Source organism: Microcaecilia unicolor, chromosome 7, assembly GCF_901765095.1.
Source record: "Microcaecilia unicolor chromosome 7, aMicUni1.1, whole genome shotgun sequence".
Lineage (NCBI taxonomy): Eukaryota > Metazoa > Chordata > Amphibia > Gymnophiona > Siphonopidae > Microcaecilia > Microcaecilia unicolor.
The window spans coordinates 56,230,223-56,243,068 of NC_044037.1; the positions used below are offsets into that span (position 1 = coordinate 56,230,223).

Here is a 12,846-nt window from a genome sequence, read left to right on the forward strand (position 1 = left end):
AGATTTCTTCTGGTATGAGGCCACCAAAGCAAAGGCTGGCTTCCCTTTGTCTGATGATATAGCAAAGCATGCTATCCACATATAGTACCTACAGTCAAAAGTCTTGACTTTATTCTATAGGGAGGACCTCATGTGAAATGAGAACCGGTTAGTTAACCTGCATGCCTGAAAATGATAGAAGAAAATGTACACCTCACCAAATCCACTGAAGAAAAATTACACTTTCAAGTTAACATCTCATGCCATTTCCATTTGTGGGCTCAGCAAGTCACCAACTTAAATATTACTTACTGTTCTTTTCCTGGAGCAGCCTGTAATCCAAGGCACAGTAAGGTTTCCTGAAATCTGCAAAAGCAACAAAAGGATTAGCCATACCACATCCAAGGTTTTACTTCCATCAGTAAATACCATGCTGTACACTCACCCTTACAAATTAAAAAGACAAAACTGACATTAAAACTGAGATGTTGCAGAACGTGAATCACTGATTTAGGATCAAGTATCAAAAGGATATTCTAAAGGATACCCCAACTATGAAAGACCACCTACTGCCAGGGCTCTTGGGGTGACATATACAAATATTTCCCCATACATCAAGCTCCCTATCTTGATCTTTACAGGAATGACTGGAAAATAGTGGCGTATTCTAAAGAAAATATGCCTATATTAAAAACATTCTACAACTTCCTTTTCTGAAAACTTACATCAAATATGAAGAACACGGATGGAATTTCATCTAAAGATACCCAATACTACTGAATAAATTTGAGAATAAGTTTCGATAAACTATGCCAAATGATCTGATTTATAAACTTGTAATTTTAGCTGATATTTTGCTAATGCATTGTCAATTATGTCAAGCACACTTTGCATTGCCCTATATTTTCCTGTTTGTACATCATCTCTCCTTATTCATTTCCATCTGATCATCAATGAGGTTCATTATGGGAGTCTTCCAGGTTCTACTATGGACAAGAGACTGATGCTGCACCTAACTACTCCATCAATGAACTGAATGATGCACTTTTCAGACATGCTTTCAATTTGTCTACCTTTCCTTTCTCTCTGGGACTTTGACAGCCACTTCATGATCTTGCCCAAAGTTTGGAACCAGAACCCTATTAGCAGTACATTTGAGAGACTGAGATCATAATCCTCGTTACTGTCACAGTATGTGCAAAACAAACCCATTTGAAGGATACTGCCCCAGAGTTTTAGCCATGATGCAAATCATCTGGCATCCAAATATATTTCGGTATAGGTAGTCTGTTTACAGTTAGCATCACAAGCAAAGAAACAAAAGATGAAGGTTTTGTTTTACAGCTAGAGTTTTGCCTTAATATTAATAAATGCAATTACACTGATACAATAAATGAGCTAAAGAAATAAGAACCAGATTAATTCGACTCCAAAAAATTAGGCACATCAATATTCTTTTTGCATCTTCATCAAGATTAATTTTTTATTCAATAGTAATATGCACCTCACTCCCCTCAAGGACAAACAGGGAAGCAATGCTGTATTCATTTAGGTGAAGAAAAATGGATTTGGTTTCTGTAAAGTCTAAGATAGAGTAATATGAACGTCATTAATCTAAGCAATCAAGTACAACTAATTGCAACCAGAAAGTCATACACTGTTCTATAACAACAAGATCAGGAAAACCCAAGTCCTCATCTCCCGCAAACATGATAATCAAGTCTCACATATGTACAAGACTGGATATTTCCAGAAGAGTTAACAGTGTGAATCCTGTACTGGCTCAAGCAGTTAAAGCAAAGAGTTAGTGTTAAGAAAAAGATGCTGACAGCTTGTTGAGTTTCACTGCAATCTTTTGCAAGGATCAACCTGAAATCAGGCATTAAGGTTATTTATTTTATTTAAAACATTTCTAACCCGCTTAAATCTAAGTGGCCTACATCAGAAAACATATATAAAAGAAAAACACACACAGCTACCAACAAATCCCTAACTAAAAAATATTATATAAAAACGTTAAATTAAAAGAAAACATAAAATATATCTATTCACGAAAAAGGCTGGTGGATACCTGAAGATAGCCTCTCAATAAAGACCATTGCCCCATGTAAGCCACATTGAGCCTGCCATGAGTGGGAAAGCACGGGGTACAAATGTAAGAAAAAATAAAATAAAATAAAAAGAGTAACAAAACTTAAGGTAGCATGAAAGAAATGAAGAGAAAGCTAAAGATCAACTGGAATCTATGACATTGAAAAAGGAAGCAAATTGGGCCTTACAGTAACATAACATAAACTATGACAATAGATGAAGACTATCAGCATAAAGATCAGATTTACTGGGTTAGATGAAAAGGTCCATCTAGCTAGTATCCTGTGTCCAGCCAGAGCTAATCCAAGTCACAAGTGCCTGGCAGGTTCCCAAAAAATAGCAAGATTCCATCTTGCTCACTCCTAGGGATGAGCAGTGGCTTCCTCCAAGTCTTCAAATCTAAGCTAAAAGCTCACCTTTTAGATGCTGCTTTTAACTCCTAACCCTTATTCACTTTGTTCAGAACCCTTATTTTATCATCCTCACTTTAATATTCCCTTATCTCTTGTTTGTTCTGTCTGTCCTAATTAGATTGTAAGCTCTGTCGAGCAAGGACTGTCTCTTCATGTTCAAGTGTAGTAGCGCTTTAGAAATGATAAGTAGTAGTAGTAGTAGTACTACGTAAATAATGTACTTTTCTACCAGTTGCAATTCCTGCACTGTGCCACCAGGCTGCAGAGAACATATCTGCTTCACTCACCAGGGGCCAACTCTTCATTCCTAATAATGCTAAATTGGAAGCTTAGGCAAAAGCTCCCCACAGAACACACCCAGAATGGAAACCATTGGGCATATTAAAAATGAAAAGGTGATTATAAAATGTAGCATTCGGTTATCTAGATCATGCCTCTGGAGAACTCCTAGTGCTACAGAAGCATTCCTGTTATGACAAATTCTTACTACTCTATTGCTGAATGCCTGCAGTATCTCAACCAGCTGTGGCTGAAAATCAGACATTATTAACTTAATAAAGTCATTCCCAGGAAAGCAAGTAACAGCAACTATCAACCTCACATCCTCACAAACCACATCAATATATTCCTGTATGTAGAATCTGCATAATTTTGTTTTTAATTACATACAAGTCTAAAATTTTTCAATCACTTGCCAAATTTTGTAAAATCCACTACTGCCTGTCTGAAAAGGCTTACAAGTAAAGCTTTCTTATATTTTTTGTTTGTTTTGCTAATGTACCATAAGAAATGGGAAAAAAATACAGAAACAAAACACAGAGTTTGCAGGGAATGGAAGGTGTTATCTAGGACACAGTTTAATACTCTGGCAGTACAGCAGCCTGGGCAACAGCAGCTTTTGTTTTAAGCTTAGGCACACATCTTTTACTCCTGGAAAAAAAAAAAACTACAAATAACAGCTACTGAAGTTCACAATAAAAGATGGAATGGCTTATAAATGCTATGCAATAGGAGTCTTAACATTCCCTGGTGCCCCCTAGATAATACCACACACAGTAAATGGCAAAGTTTAAAAAGCACAATAGACAAAAATAACCCAGAAAAACACTGGATGTGACTGGTAAAAAAATAAAATTATCAATGTGTTTCCTAGTAAATGCAGGGTTACCACTAACTAGATGATGAGATACTATTAAACAGTATGCATTTTCCCTTAGCCCATTTATCTGAGCTCTTCTATAAACAACATGAACCATGGGTATAAATTTTCCTGCCTGTAGTTAAAGGCAGAAAACATTCCAAAGAGTAATCTCACTGATGATATCAGCAGCCTCTTTGCCTCAGTCATGTTACTTCCATAGTTGAAATTAACCTCCTGTAGTTCTCCCAGTTTTGCTTTCTTAAGCATGGTTTTAAATAAGTGCTACCTAAAAATAAAGTGTGTGAATATACACACACACACAACTAAAAATTTACCATTAAATTTATATGGATAGAATATGAAAGAACTATATGGTATGTTGCTAGGTAACACTCAGACTCTGCAAGCCTGGTACTAGACTAGAAAGCTTTTTATACATAGAGGAGTTGTGACAGGCTACCTCACATCCCATGCACAGAAGGAATATATGCATCTTAGTGGAATGAAATACATCACAAGAATCAGGGGTCTACCAGGAATAGTATGTAATTAGAAACAGGAAGTTAATATCCATTCTTCTTTAAGACATGTAGCCAACAACGGCCGAAAACACAATTCTAACCAAAGCAACCCCATTCCTTCTTCAAACTATGTCTACTACAGTGCCTTGAAAGGACATGGAGGTAATTTACTTTGAAATGCTCTTATCACGAACTCTAATGCACCTAAAAGAAAACCAGTATTACTGTTGAGGCCTTGTGGCTAATAAGTCTAATATATTTATGGGCAGGGTTTTTTTTATACAATATCCTGGATGGAATATAAGTGCTATGAATAAACAAATAAAGGTTCGTATAGGTCAGTCAGATTGTTCGCCTCCGGCTGCTGTCATCTCTACGCCTGGCTTTTCATGGTCCATTTAAGACTCTTTTCCCTATCCTTCCCTTCTTCCTCTGTTCCTCTACCTCCTTTCCTGTCATTGTAATTGTTTTTCCACAGTTCACTGTAAACCGCTTTGGGGCTGCTTTTAGTGGCAAAAAGCGGGGTATAAATGTATTAAACATAAAAAAAAATGGCAATCCAAGATGGCTGCGCCATGCTAGGACGCCTCAGACCTCGCTCCTGTGACGATGCCTAAACGTAGAGGGAAAACAGCGGGCACAGCTTCCCCGCTTCTATCCCCGTTACCTGGTCCTTTGGATCACTTTATGAGGCCACGGGCAGTTATACAAGAAGGCGGAACGCCTCCGATTGGGAACGCCGGCGAACGGGAGATATTGGCTTCCCCCGGACTAGAAACAACTCTAAGAACCGCTGCACGCACTCCACCTCCTCCGCCGCTTGGCGCAAGCTCTTTCCTCTCTGACCCGACGGGGTCCCCCTCAGAAGGTGTAGGGGACCCGGAAGAACTTCGGGGAGAAGCGTTTCTACCATCGGGGGAAGGAATGGAGGGCAGTTTGCCCACATTGTCACCACGGAGTGAAGAGAGAGAAACTGAGGGACGAAGTGAAACAGATGTACAGCCTTCAGTAAGGTTTGAACTTCCTAAAGAGTTAGTGACCAAGCCAAAGAATGTGACTTTAGATGCTTTGTGGGATTTAATGTCCAACCTGGGACAACTTTTTTTTAAGCAGACGGATGAGTTTCTACCAAGAGTAAAGAGTATTGAAAATGATTTGAAAAAAAAAAGGAGGAAGAGTTTAAAGTTTTAAATGAAAAAATGGAAAGAATTGATCAAAGGGTTATGAAGTTGGAAACGTTACAAACTATGAAGGTAAAAGACGTAACTAATCTCAGGCGGAAAACAGAGGTTTTTGATAATTATACTAAAATCATAACCTGAGATTCGTTAACTTTCCTAGGATTCAACATGTTCTTCCTCTTGAGATGTTGAAACGGTATGTCCGTGAAACTTTAAATGTTCAGGAAAAGGATTTTCCACCCTTTTCCCAAGGGCAGACTTATACGGTCTGTGCCAGAGCCAGTGGTGGGAGGCGGGGATAGTGCTGGGCAGACTTATACGGTCTGTGCCAGAGCCGGTGGTGGGAGGCGGGGATAGTGCTGGGCAGACTTATACGGTCTGTGTCAGAGCCGGTGGTTGGGAGGCGGGGATAGTGCTGGGCAGACTTATACGGTCTGTGCCCTGAAGAGCATAGGTACAAATCAAAGTAGGGTATACACAAAAAGTAGCACACATGAGTTGTCTTGTTGGGCAGACTGGATGGGCCGTGCAGGTCTTTTTCTGCCGTCATCTACTATGTTACTATGTTATTATGTCCCAGAAAAGAACTTGAATCAAGAGACTGAAAAACCTATTGATGTTTCTCTTTTGCTTCAGACTTCTGACTCTGAACTGGCGACGGCCGCTACCTTGGTAGCGACTGTCGCCTTACTACCAAAGAATTGGATTTTCCGTCTTTTTTTCCGTAATAAGAACCCCTTTCTGGGATTCAAAATACTGTTATTTCCTGATGTCTCCAAGGAGACACGACGGAGGAAACAATTTTTACTCCTTAAGCCAGAAATTTTGCACTTGGGGGGGGGGGGGGTGCCTTTTTTTAAGGTACCCCTGCAAGTGCATAGTAAGGCTGGGGGGAAGAAATACGTATTTACTGAACCTGAACATTTGTCAGCACTATTAGCCTCAGTTAGAATGCAGAAGCTTTAAAGAATAATGTATAATTTCTTAGCAGAAAAGGATTTACCTTATAACTTTTTCCTTTAGTATAATTCTCCCCTTAGATTACCTGAATTCTTGGATCTCCAATTATGGACTTGAGTGTCTTATAATTTTGAAAGCATAAAGATTTATTTGCTCTTTCTAGTGTATTTCCTTATGTAATAGTTCCTAGTTAAATGACACTTTCCTAAGAAAGATGTTTCTTGTAAATATTGATTAAATGAATAAATAAATTAAAAAATAAAAATGAAAAAAATAAATTGTCTTTACCAGCAAATAAGCCTGAAATAAATAGTATGAACTAGCATGCTAAATGTTAGCTTAACCAATAAACAATAAGAATAGCCATAGTGGGTCTGACCAAAGGTTCATCTAGCCCAGTATCCTGCTTCCAGCAGTGGCCAATCTACTACTAATTAACATTTCTAGAGCGCTACTAGGGTTACGCAGCGCTGTACAATTTAACAAAGAGAGACAGTCCCTGCTCAAAGAGCTTACAATCTAATAGACAAGTGAACGGTCGGTCCGATAGGGGCAGTCAACTTGGGGCAGTCTGGATTCACTGAACGGTAAGGGTTAGGTGCCGAACGCAGCATTGAAGAGGTGGGCTTTAAGCAAAGACTTGAAGACGGGCAGGGAGGGGGCTTGGCGTAAGGGCTCAGGAAGGTTGTTCCAAGCATAGGGTGAGACGAGGCAGAATGAGCGGAGCCTGGAGTTGGCGGTGGTGGAGAAGGGTACTGAGAGGAGGGATTTATCCTGTGAACGGAGATTACGGGCGGGAACGTAAGGGGAGATGAGGGTAGAAAGATAGTGAGGGGCAGCAGACTGAGTGCATTTGTAGGTAAGAAGGAGAAGCTTGAATTGAATGCGGTATCTGATCGGAAGCCAGTGAAGTGACCTGAGGAGAGGGGTGATATGAGTATATCGGTTCTGGCGGAATATGAGACATGCAGCAGAGTTCTGAACAGATTGAAGGGGGGATAGATGGCTAAGTGGGAGGCCGGTGAGGAGTAAGTTGCAGTAGTCCAGGCGAGAGGTAATGAGAGCGTGGACGAGAGTTCGGGTCACAAGTTCCTGGCAGAAACCCAATTAGTAGCAACATTCCATGCTACCAATCCCAGGGCAAGCAGTGGCTTCTCCCATGTCCATCTCAATAACAGACTGGACATTTCCTCCAAGAACCCAGATACGTTAACCGTTGTTACCACATGCTCAGGCAACAAGTTCCAGAGCTTAAATATTCTTCGAGTGAAAAAATATTTCCTTTTGTTTTAAAAGTATATCCATGCAATGTTATTGAATGTCCCCTGGTCTTTCTTTTATTGAATGAGCGAAAAAACACTTCAACTCCACCCGCTGCACAACACTCAGGATTTCTGTAGACCTCAATCATATCCCCCCCTCAGCCATCTCTTTTCCAAGTTGAAGAGCCCTAACCTCTTTAACCTTTCCTCATATAGGAGTTACAACCCCTTTATCAGTTTAGTTGCTCTTCTTTGAACCTTTTCTGATTTCACTATATCTTTTTGAGATATGACAACTAGAATTGAATACAATACTCATGGTGAGGTTGCACCATGGAGTGATATGGCGGCATTATAATATTTTTAGTCTGCGGCATTATAATATTTTTAGTCTGATTTTACATCCCTCTCCTAATAATTACTAGCATCCTGTTTGCTTTTTTGGCCACCACTTCACACTGAACAGAAGATTTCAGCATATTGTCTACAATGGCACCTAGATCTTTCTTGAGTGCTAACTTCTAAAGTAGACGCTATCATCAGGTAAATATGATTTGGAATATTTTTCCCAACGTGCATCACTTTGCATTTCTCTATATTAAATTTTATCTGCCATTTGGATGCCCAGTCTTCCAGTTTCCTAAAGTCTTCCTGCAATTTTTCACAATCCACATGCATTTTGACAACATTGAATATTTTGTGTCATCTGCAAATTTAACCACCTCACTCGTCGTTCCGATTTCCAGGGTCATTTAAGAACCTCTGCATAGGGAACCTAAAAGCAGCAACCTATATCTTGAAGGACCATAGGATTTTTATGGAAATCCTACACAACCTGTGACAAAAAATGTCAATGAACTCAAAATGCTTTTCTGAACAACCATAAAAGTAATTTGTAGCAAATAGAAAATATGTTTCAATGAGAACCACAATCTTCTCTGATAGTCTGCGGAGATCAGTATCACTTTCTCATCCCTGCATCCTAAAAATCACACAGAAGCAGATACTCAAGCTGCCCCTCTGTTAGGCAGAGAAACATGTGATGAGGACAAGCTGCTGAAGTCAACAGTGAGATCATCCTTCCGGAAAGCGGTGTCTCTGTAAGGAAAGAACCATCTGTGCCGTTATGAGGGGGTATGGAGATGACAGAATACGCACAGCGTATATCCTACTGTAGCTCTCTCTGGATGTAACACCCCTTCTGTAAGTCTTCCTTTCAAAACCCATGCAAAACCCCTCTACCTTATTACATTTTCTATTATTTAAAAAATAAAAATGAATATTAGGAAGGGATTAGGCCCGCTCACTATATTGCTGGAATTTGCAATGCATGACACCAATAATCAAGCAACACTGTTGCACAGTTTCAAACAGAGGATCACAGCAACAATTCCCTGAATATGCTAACAACAATGGGCATGACTCAGACACACTTTCCCCATTTTGTGGTTGTGGAAAATCTTTATGCTAAATTAGGCCCAATGCTCTGGGGAATTTTACATGCCTTACCCCTGTTCTGCTGCTTTTCATCTGAAAGACGCTTTCTACTCATTATGCAATAAACATGTCTTAAAATATGAAGAAAAAAGATAAAAGAATTCTTAAGAAAAGAGTAGTCCTGGCAAAGAACTCCTCTACCAACATGAGGCTGGAAGTATGGTCTCTTGGTTCCAATATTACACTATGTATCCAGTGGTGCTTAAACTGGTTTTCAGGACACTCTCTCTTCTTATTCCCACCCCTCCACCCTCAGCCAACTAGGCTTTCAGGATATCATTAATGAATACACATGACATGTACTTGCATGCACTGTTTCTAATGTATGCAACTATACAATGTTTTGTACTCACATCCAGGTCTGTCCTCAAGGGGCAAGGTGGCCCATATAGGGGACTCAGTCCACAACAGCCACCCCACCTCCACCTAGCCACACAGTCCATAAAAATGCAGCAAGGCAAATATCACACCAACCCCTAGCAAACACTTACTGGGAAATAAGCCCAGACTGCTAAAAATCCCTACACAAACTGAATGCTTGCAAAATATCTCATCTTGGTTCCCAAATGCAGATCAAGGATGGAGTCTCAAATATAGATCAGCCCCTTTCAGCTCTGTTTCAAACTATTTTTTTTTGTACAGTACTGTATTTTTTTCCTGTATGCTCAACAAAAATCAAATATTTAAAACAAACACCCCCCCTTAGAAATATGCAAACAAAACTGAACTGGAAATTCTAAGAAGCCAGACTCTACAGTATTAGAGAAAGAAACAGAAATTAATGTCCTCCTGAATTACGCACAATCCAAAAATATGTTAGCACAGATTCCCAAAGCTGGCATATTCAAATCACTAAACCAAAACTGTTTTTTCTACCTTTTAACATCCAGGCAGGCTACTGTGTGCTGGCTGCATAATGCACCTCTGCATTCTCCCGCAGGCATAGAGAACCCATGGATTTGTGGGGACCAGCTGAAGACACTGCTTCTCTTGTGTGTGTGTGTGTGGGGGGGGGGGGGGGGGGCACTCTGTGTATACATGGCTCAGTTTTAGCAAGGTGCCAATACTCAGTATCAGCAAGTGCCTCCTGAAAAAAATAAAGCCTTGCATCATTAAGGATATACTGAAATTCCAAATAGCCTGAATGGTCCCCCAAACCAGTTTGAGTACTACAGCAATACATGATTCAGAAGAGATCCTGAATATATGGTTTGGAAGAGGTCCTGGAACAAGAGTCAATATTTTCCATTGTCACTACTTAATGTCCTTTTGATGCTGCTGGGACCGAAGTATAAAACAAATTATTTATTATAACATTTTTAATTATTGATCAATATTTGCAAACGGTTAAAGCACAGCATCAACAGAAGAAAATCTGCCACCAGATTGTCGGAGAAAGACAGAATATATTCTAGTTTTAGAAAGGCTTGCTCCAAATAGTATGTATTTTTTTCCCTGAAATGTGATCACATTTTGCACTCAGTATATGTGAAGTAAAATTAACCAAGTCCTCTATTTCTTTCCTCAGATCAGATAATCTAGATTACAGATCATGGTTGAAATACCCGCTCCCCCCCCCCCTCCCCCCCCCCCCCCCCCCCACCTCTGAAAATAACTTGATGGGTTTTTTCCCTTTCCCCATCATTTTTAGCATGCTTCAAAACCAGCTCTGTTTCTACACCCAAGAAAATCACTGCCTAGACAACTGTTCAATAAACAAGGAAGTATCAACAAAAATTCAGACGTTCCAGTGATTCACTTAATGAAATAGTATTTTTTTAAATAAACCTTGCAAACAGACATATTTGTATATTACAAAATATTTTCTAATATAATGTTTCCAAGCAAACATTTTAAGATTAAGGGTGCAGTTAACATGCCTGTTTCAAGAAACCATTATCTATGGGTTATAGTTCAGAAGCTTTGCCTCATCTTTAGCCAGAATGGATTTGAAATGTTATCCTTATAATCTGCTGTGAATTAACTTTATAAACTGATCCTGAAATATTGGCAGCCTACTTCCTAGTGTTTTAGATGTAAGAAACTTTTAATACCCGTATGTTCCAAGTTCTTTTATTCCCACTTTTCACAATACAAAGATTATTTTATAAATAATCCAATAAAAGGGTGGATTTTAAAACTATACCTGGAAGGAAAATAAAAGCTTCATGAGGTGGTTATGTATTCATCATTGTTCTGAAACTAATCTTTTCCTTTACATAAGTAGAAATAATCTAATCTGCTGTTCTGTTCTGAAAGGTTATCCTTTTACTCTCTATAGGACTAGGGAAAAGAACCAAAACACTATGGGGCCCTTTTACTAAAATGAGGCAAAAAAATGGGCTGCGCATGTTTTGGGTGTGCGCAGATCCATTTTTCAGCGCACCTGTAAAAAAGGCCTTTTTAAAATTTTGGCTGAAAATGGACATGCAGCAAAATAAAAATTGGCACAAGTCCATTTCAGGGTCTGAGCCTTACCGCCAGCCACTGACTTAGCGGTAAGGTCTCGTGTGGTAATCATCTACGCGTGTAGAATGATGATTACCGCCTGGTTTCTGCTGTGCCAGAAAATAAAAACTATTTTCTGGTGCCTGTAGTGGACACGCATCAAAATGAATTACTACAAGGGCTACACGGTAGCCTAGCAGTAACTTCAAACTGATGCATGTTGGCGTCTACGCGGCTTAGTCAAAGGTCCCCTAACTGAGCAATGCTTTTGTTTAAGAACTGCTGTGAGTTGAGCCTATCAAACCAACGAAAAATAGAACATTATATATGCTGTTTTTATTTCTTAGATTTACCAGAAAATTGTCATAGCAAAATACCTACTGTACCTGAATGCAAATCACTATGACATCTTGGCTTTGCAAAAGTAATTAAATTTAAAATAGGACATGGGGGGAGGAGGAAAGGATGAAACCTTCTGAAAGTAACTCTCTCACTAAACTAGCTTTTTATATCAACTTATTCCAGCCTATACACTTATTTTTTGCCAGGCTCAACAGTAAATATTTGGTTCTGGCTTATTGATAGGACACAAATGAGGAACATTCTCCTCAAAGTGGATGATCTCAGAAAGGACAAGCACAGGTTACTGGAACTTTTCTAAAGTTTACCATGATAATATGAATGTTATAACTAAATTCTAATACTAGTTCTACACTTCAGAATTGTAAAATTCTTAAAAAAAAAAAAAAAAGGACTCACAAAAATATCTGCTCCATTTTTTCTACATTTCCTTGCTACCTGTACTTTCAAGAAGTTGGATATAAGTAATATTGGCTACTGGATTCCTGTGAAATGGCTACTTTTACCTTTCCAGTGACTGTGAGGCTGGTGCACTGAACAGTTCAGTACAGGGCTGAAGACCAAATCTTCCCCCTCCCCCCCCCCACCCCCCCCCCCCCCCCCCCACACACACACAAAAAAAAAAAAATAACTGTGTTAAAAAGATTTAGGACTGATATTTGCGAGACAAGAGGTATCTAGTTAAATCTAAGACCTGACTCAGGCCAGCCAAATTTGTGTTTTGCACATTTAGCCACACAAATTTTGGAGGTGGGATTAATTTTTAGTCAGTTAATTACTGAAATTAGTCAGTTAATGCTTTTGACAAACCACCCTTTTAATGAATCAGGGCTATTTCTATGGAATAAATACACAGTACATCTGTCTCTATGTCTAGATATAGGTTATCTTGGGTCTGTGAATTTTGCAAGAAAAAACAAAATCAACTTTTTGCCCTCCCCTACCTAAAACACAACAGCAACTTGTTCAACAGATTACCTGATAATTGTTTTG

General features: G+C 39.2%; 1 protein-coding gene across 1 annotated transcript in view; it reads right to left on the minus strand.

The window, feature by feature from the left end:
* The window catches only part of HDX (highly divergent homeobox), a 202,972-nt gene that overhangs the window by 139,601 nt on the left and 50,525 nt on the right, over nt 1-12,846 (minus strand). The window contains 2 exon segments of the mRNA XM_030209754.1: nt 292-345; nt 12,832-12,846. Of these exon segments, the coding sequence (XP_030065614.1) occupies nt 292-345; nt 12,832-12,846 (69 nt within the window).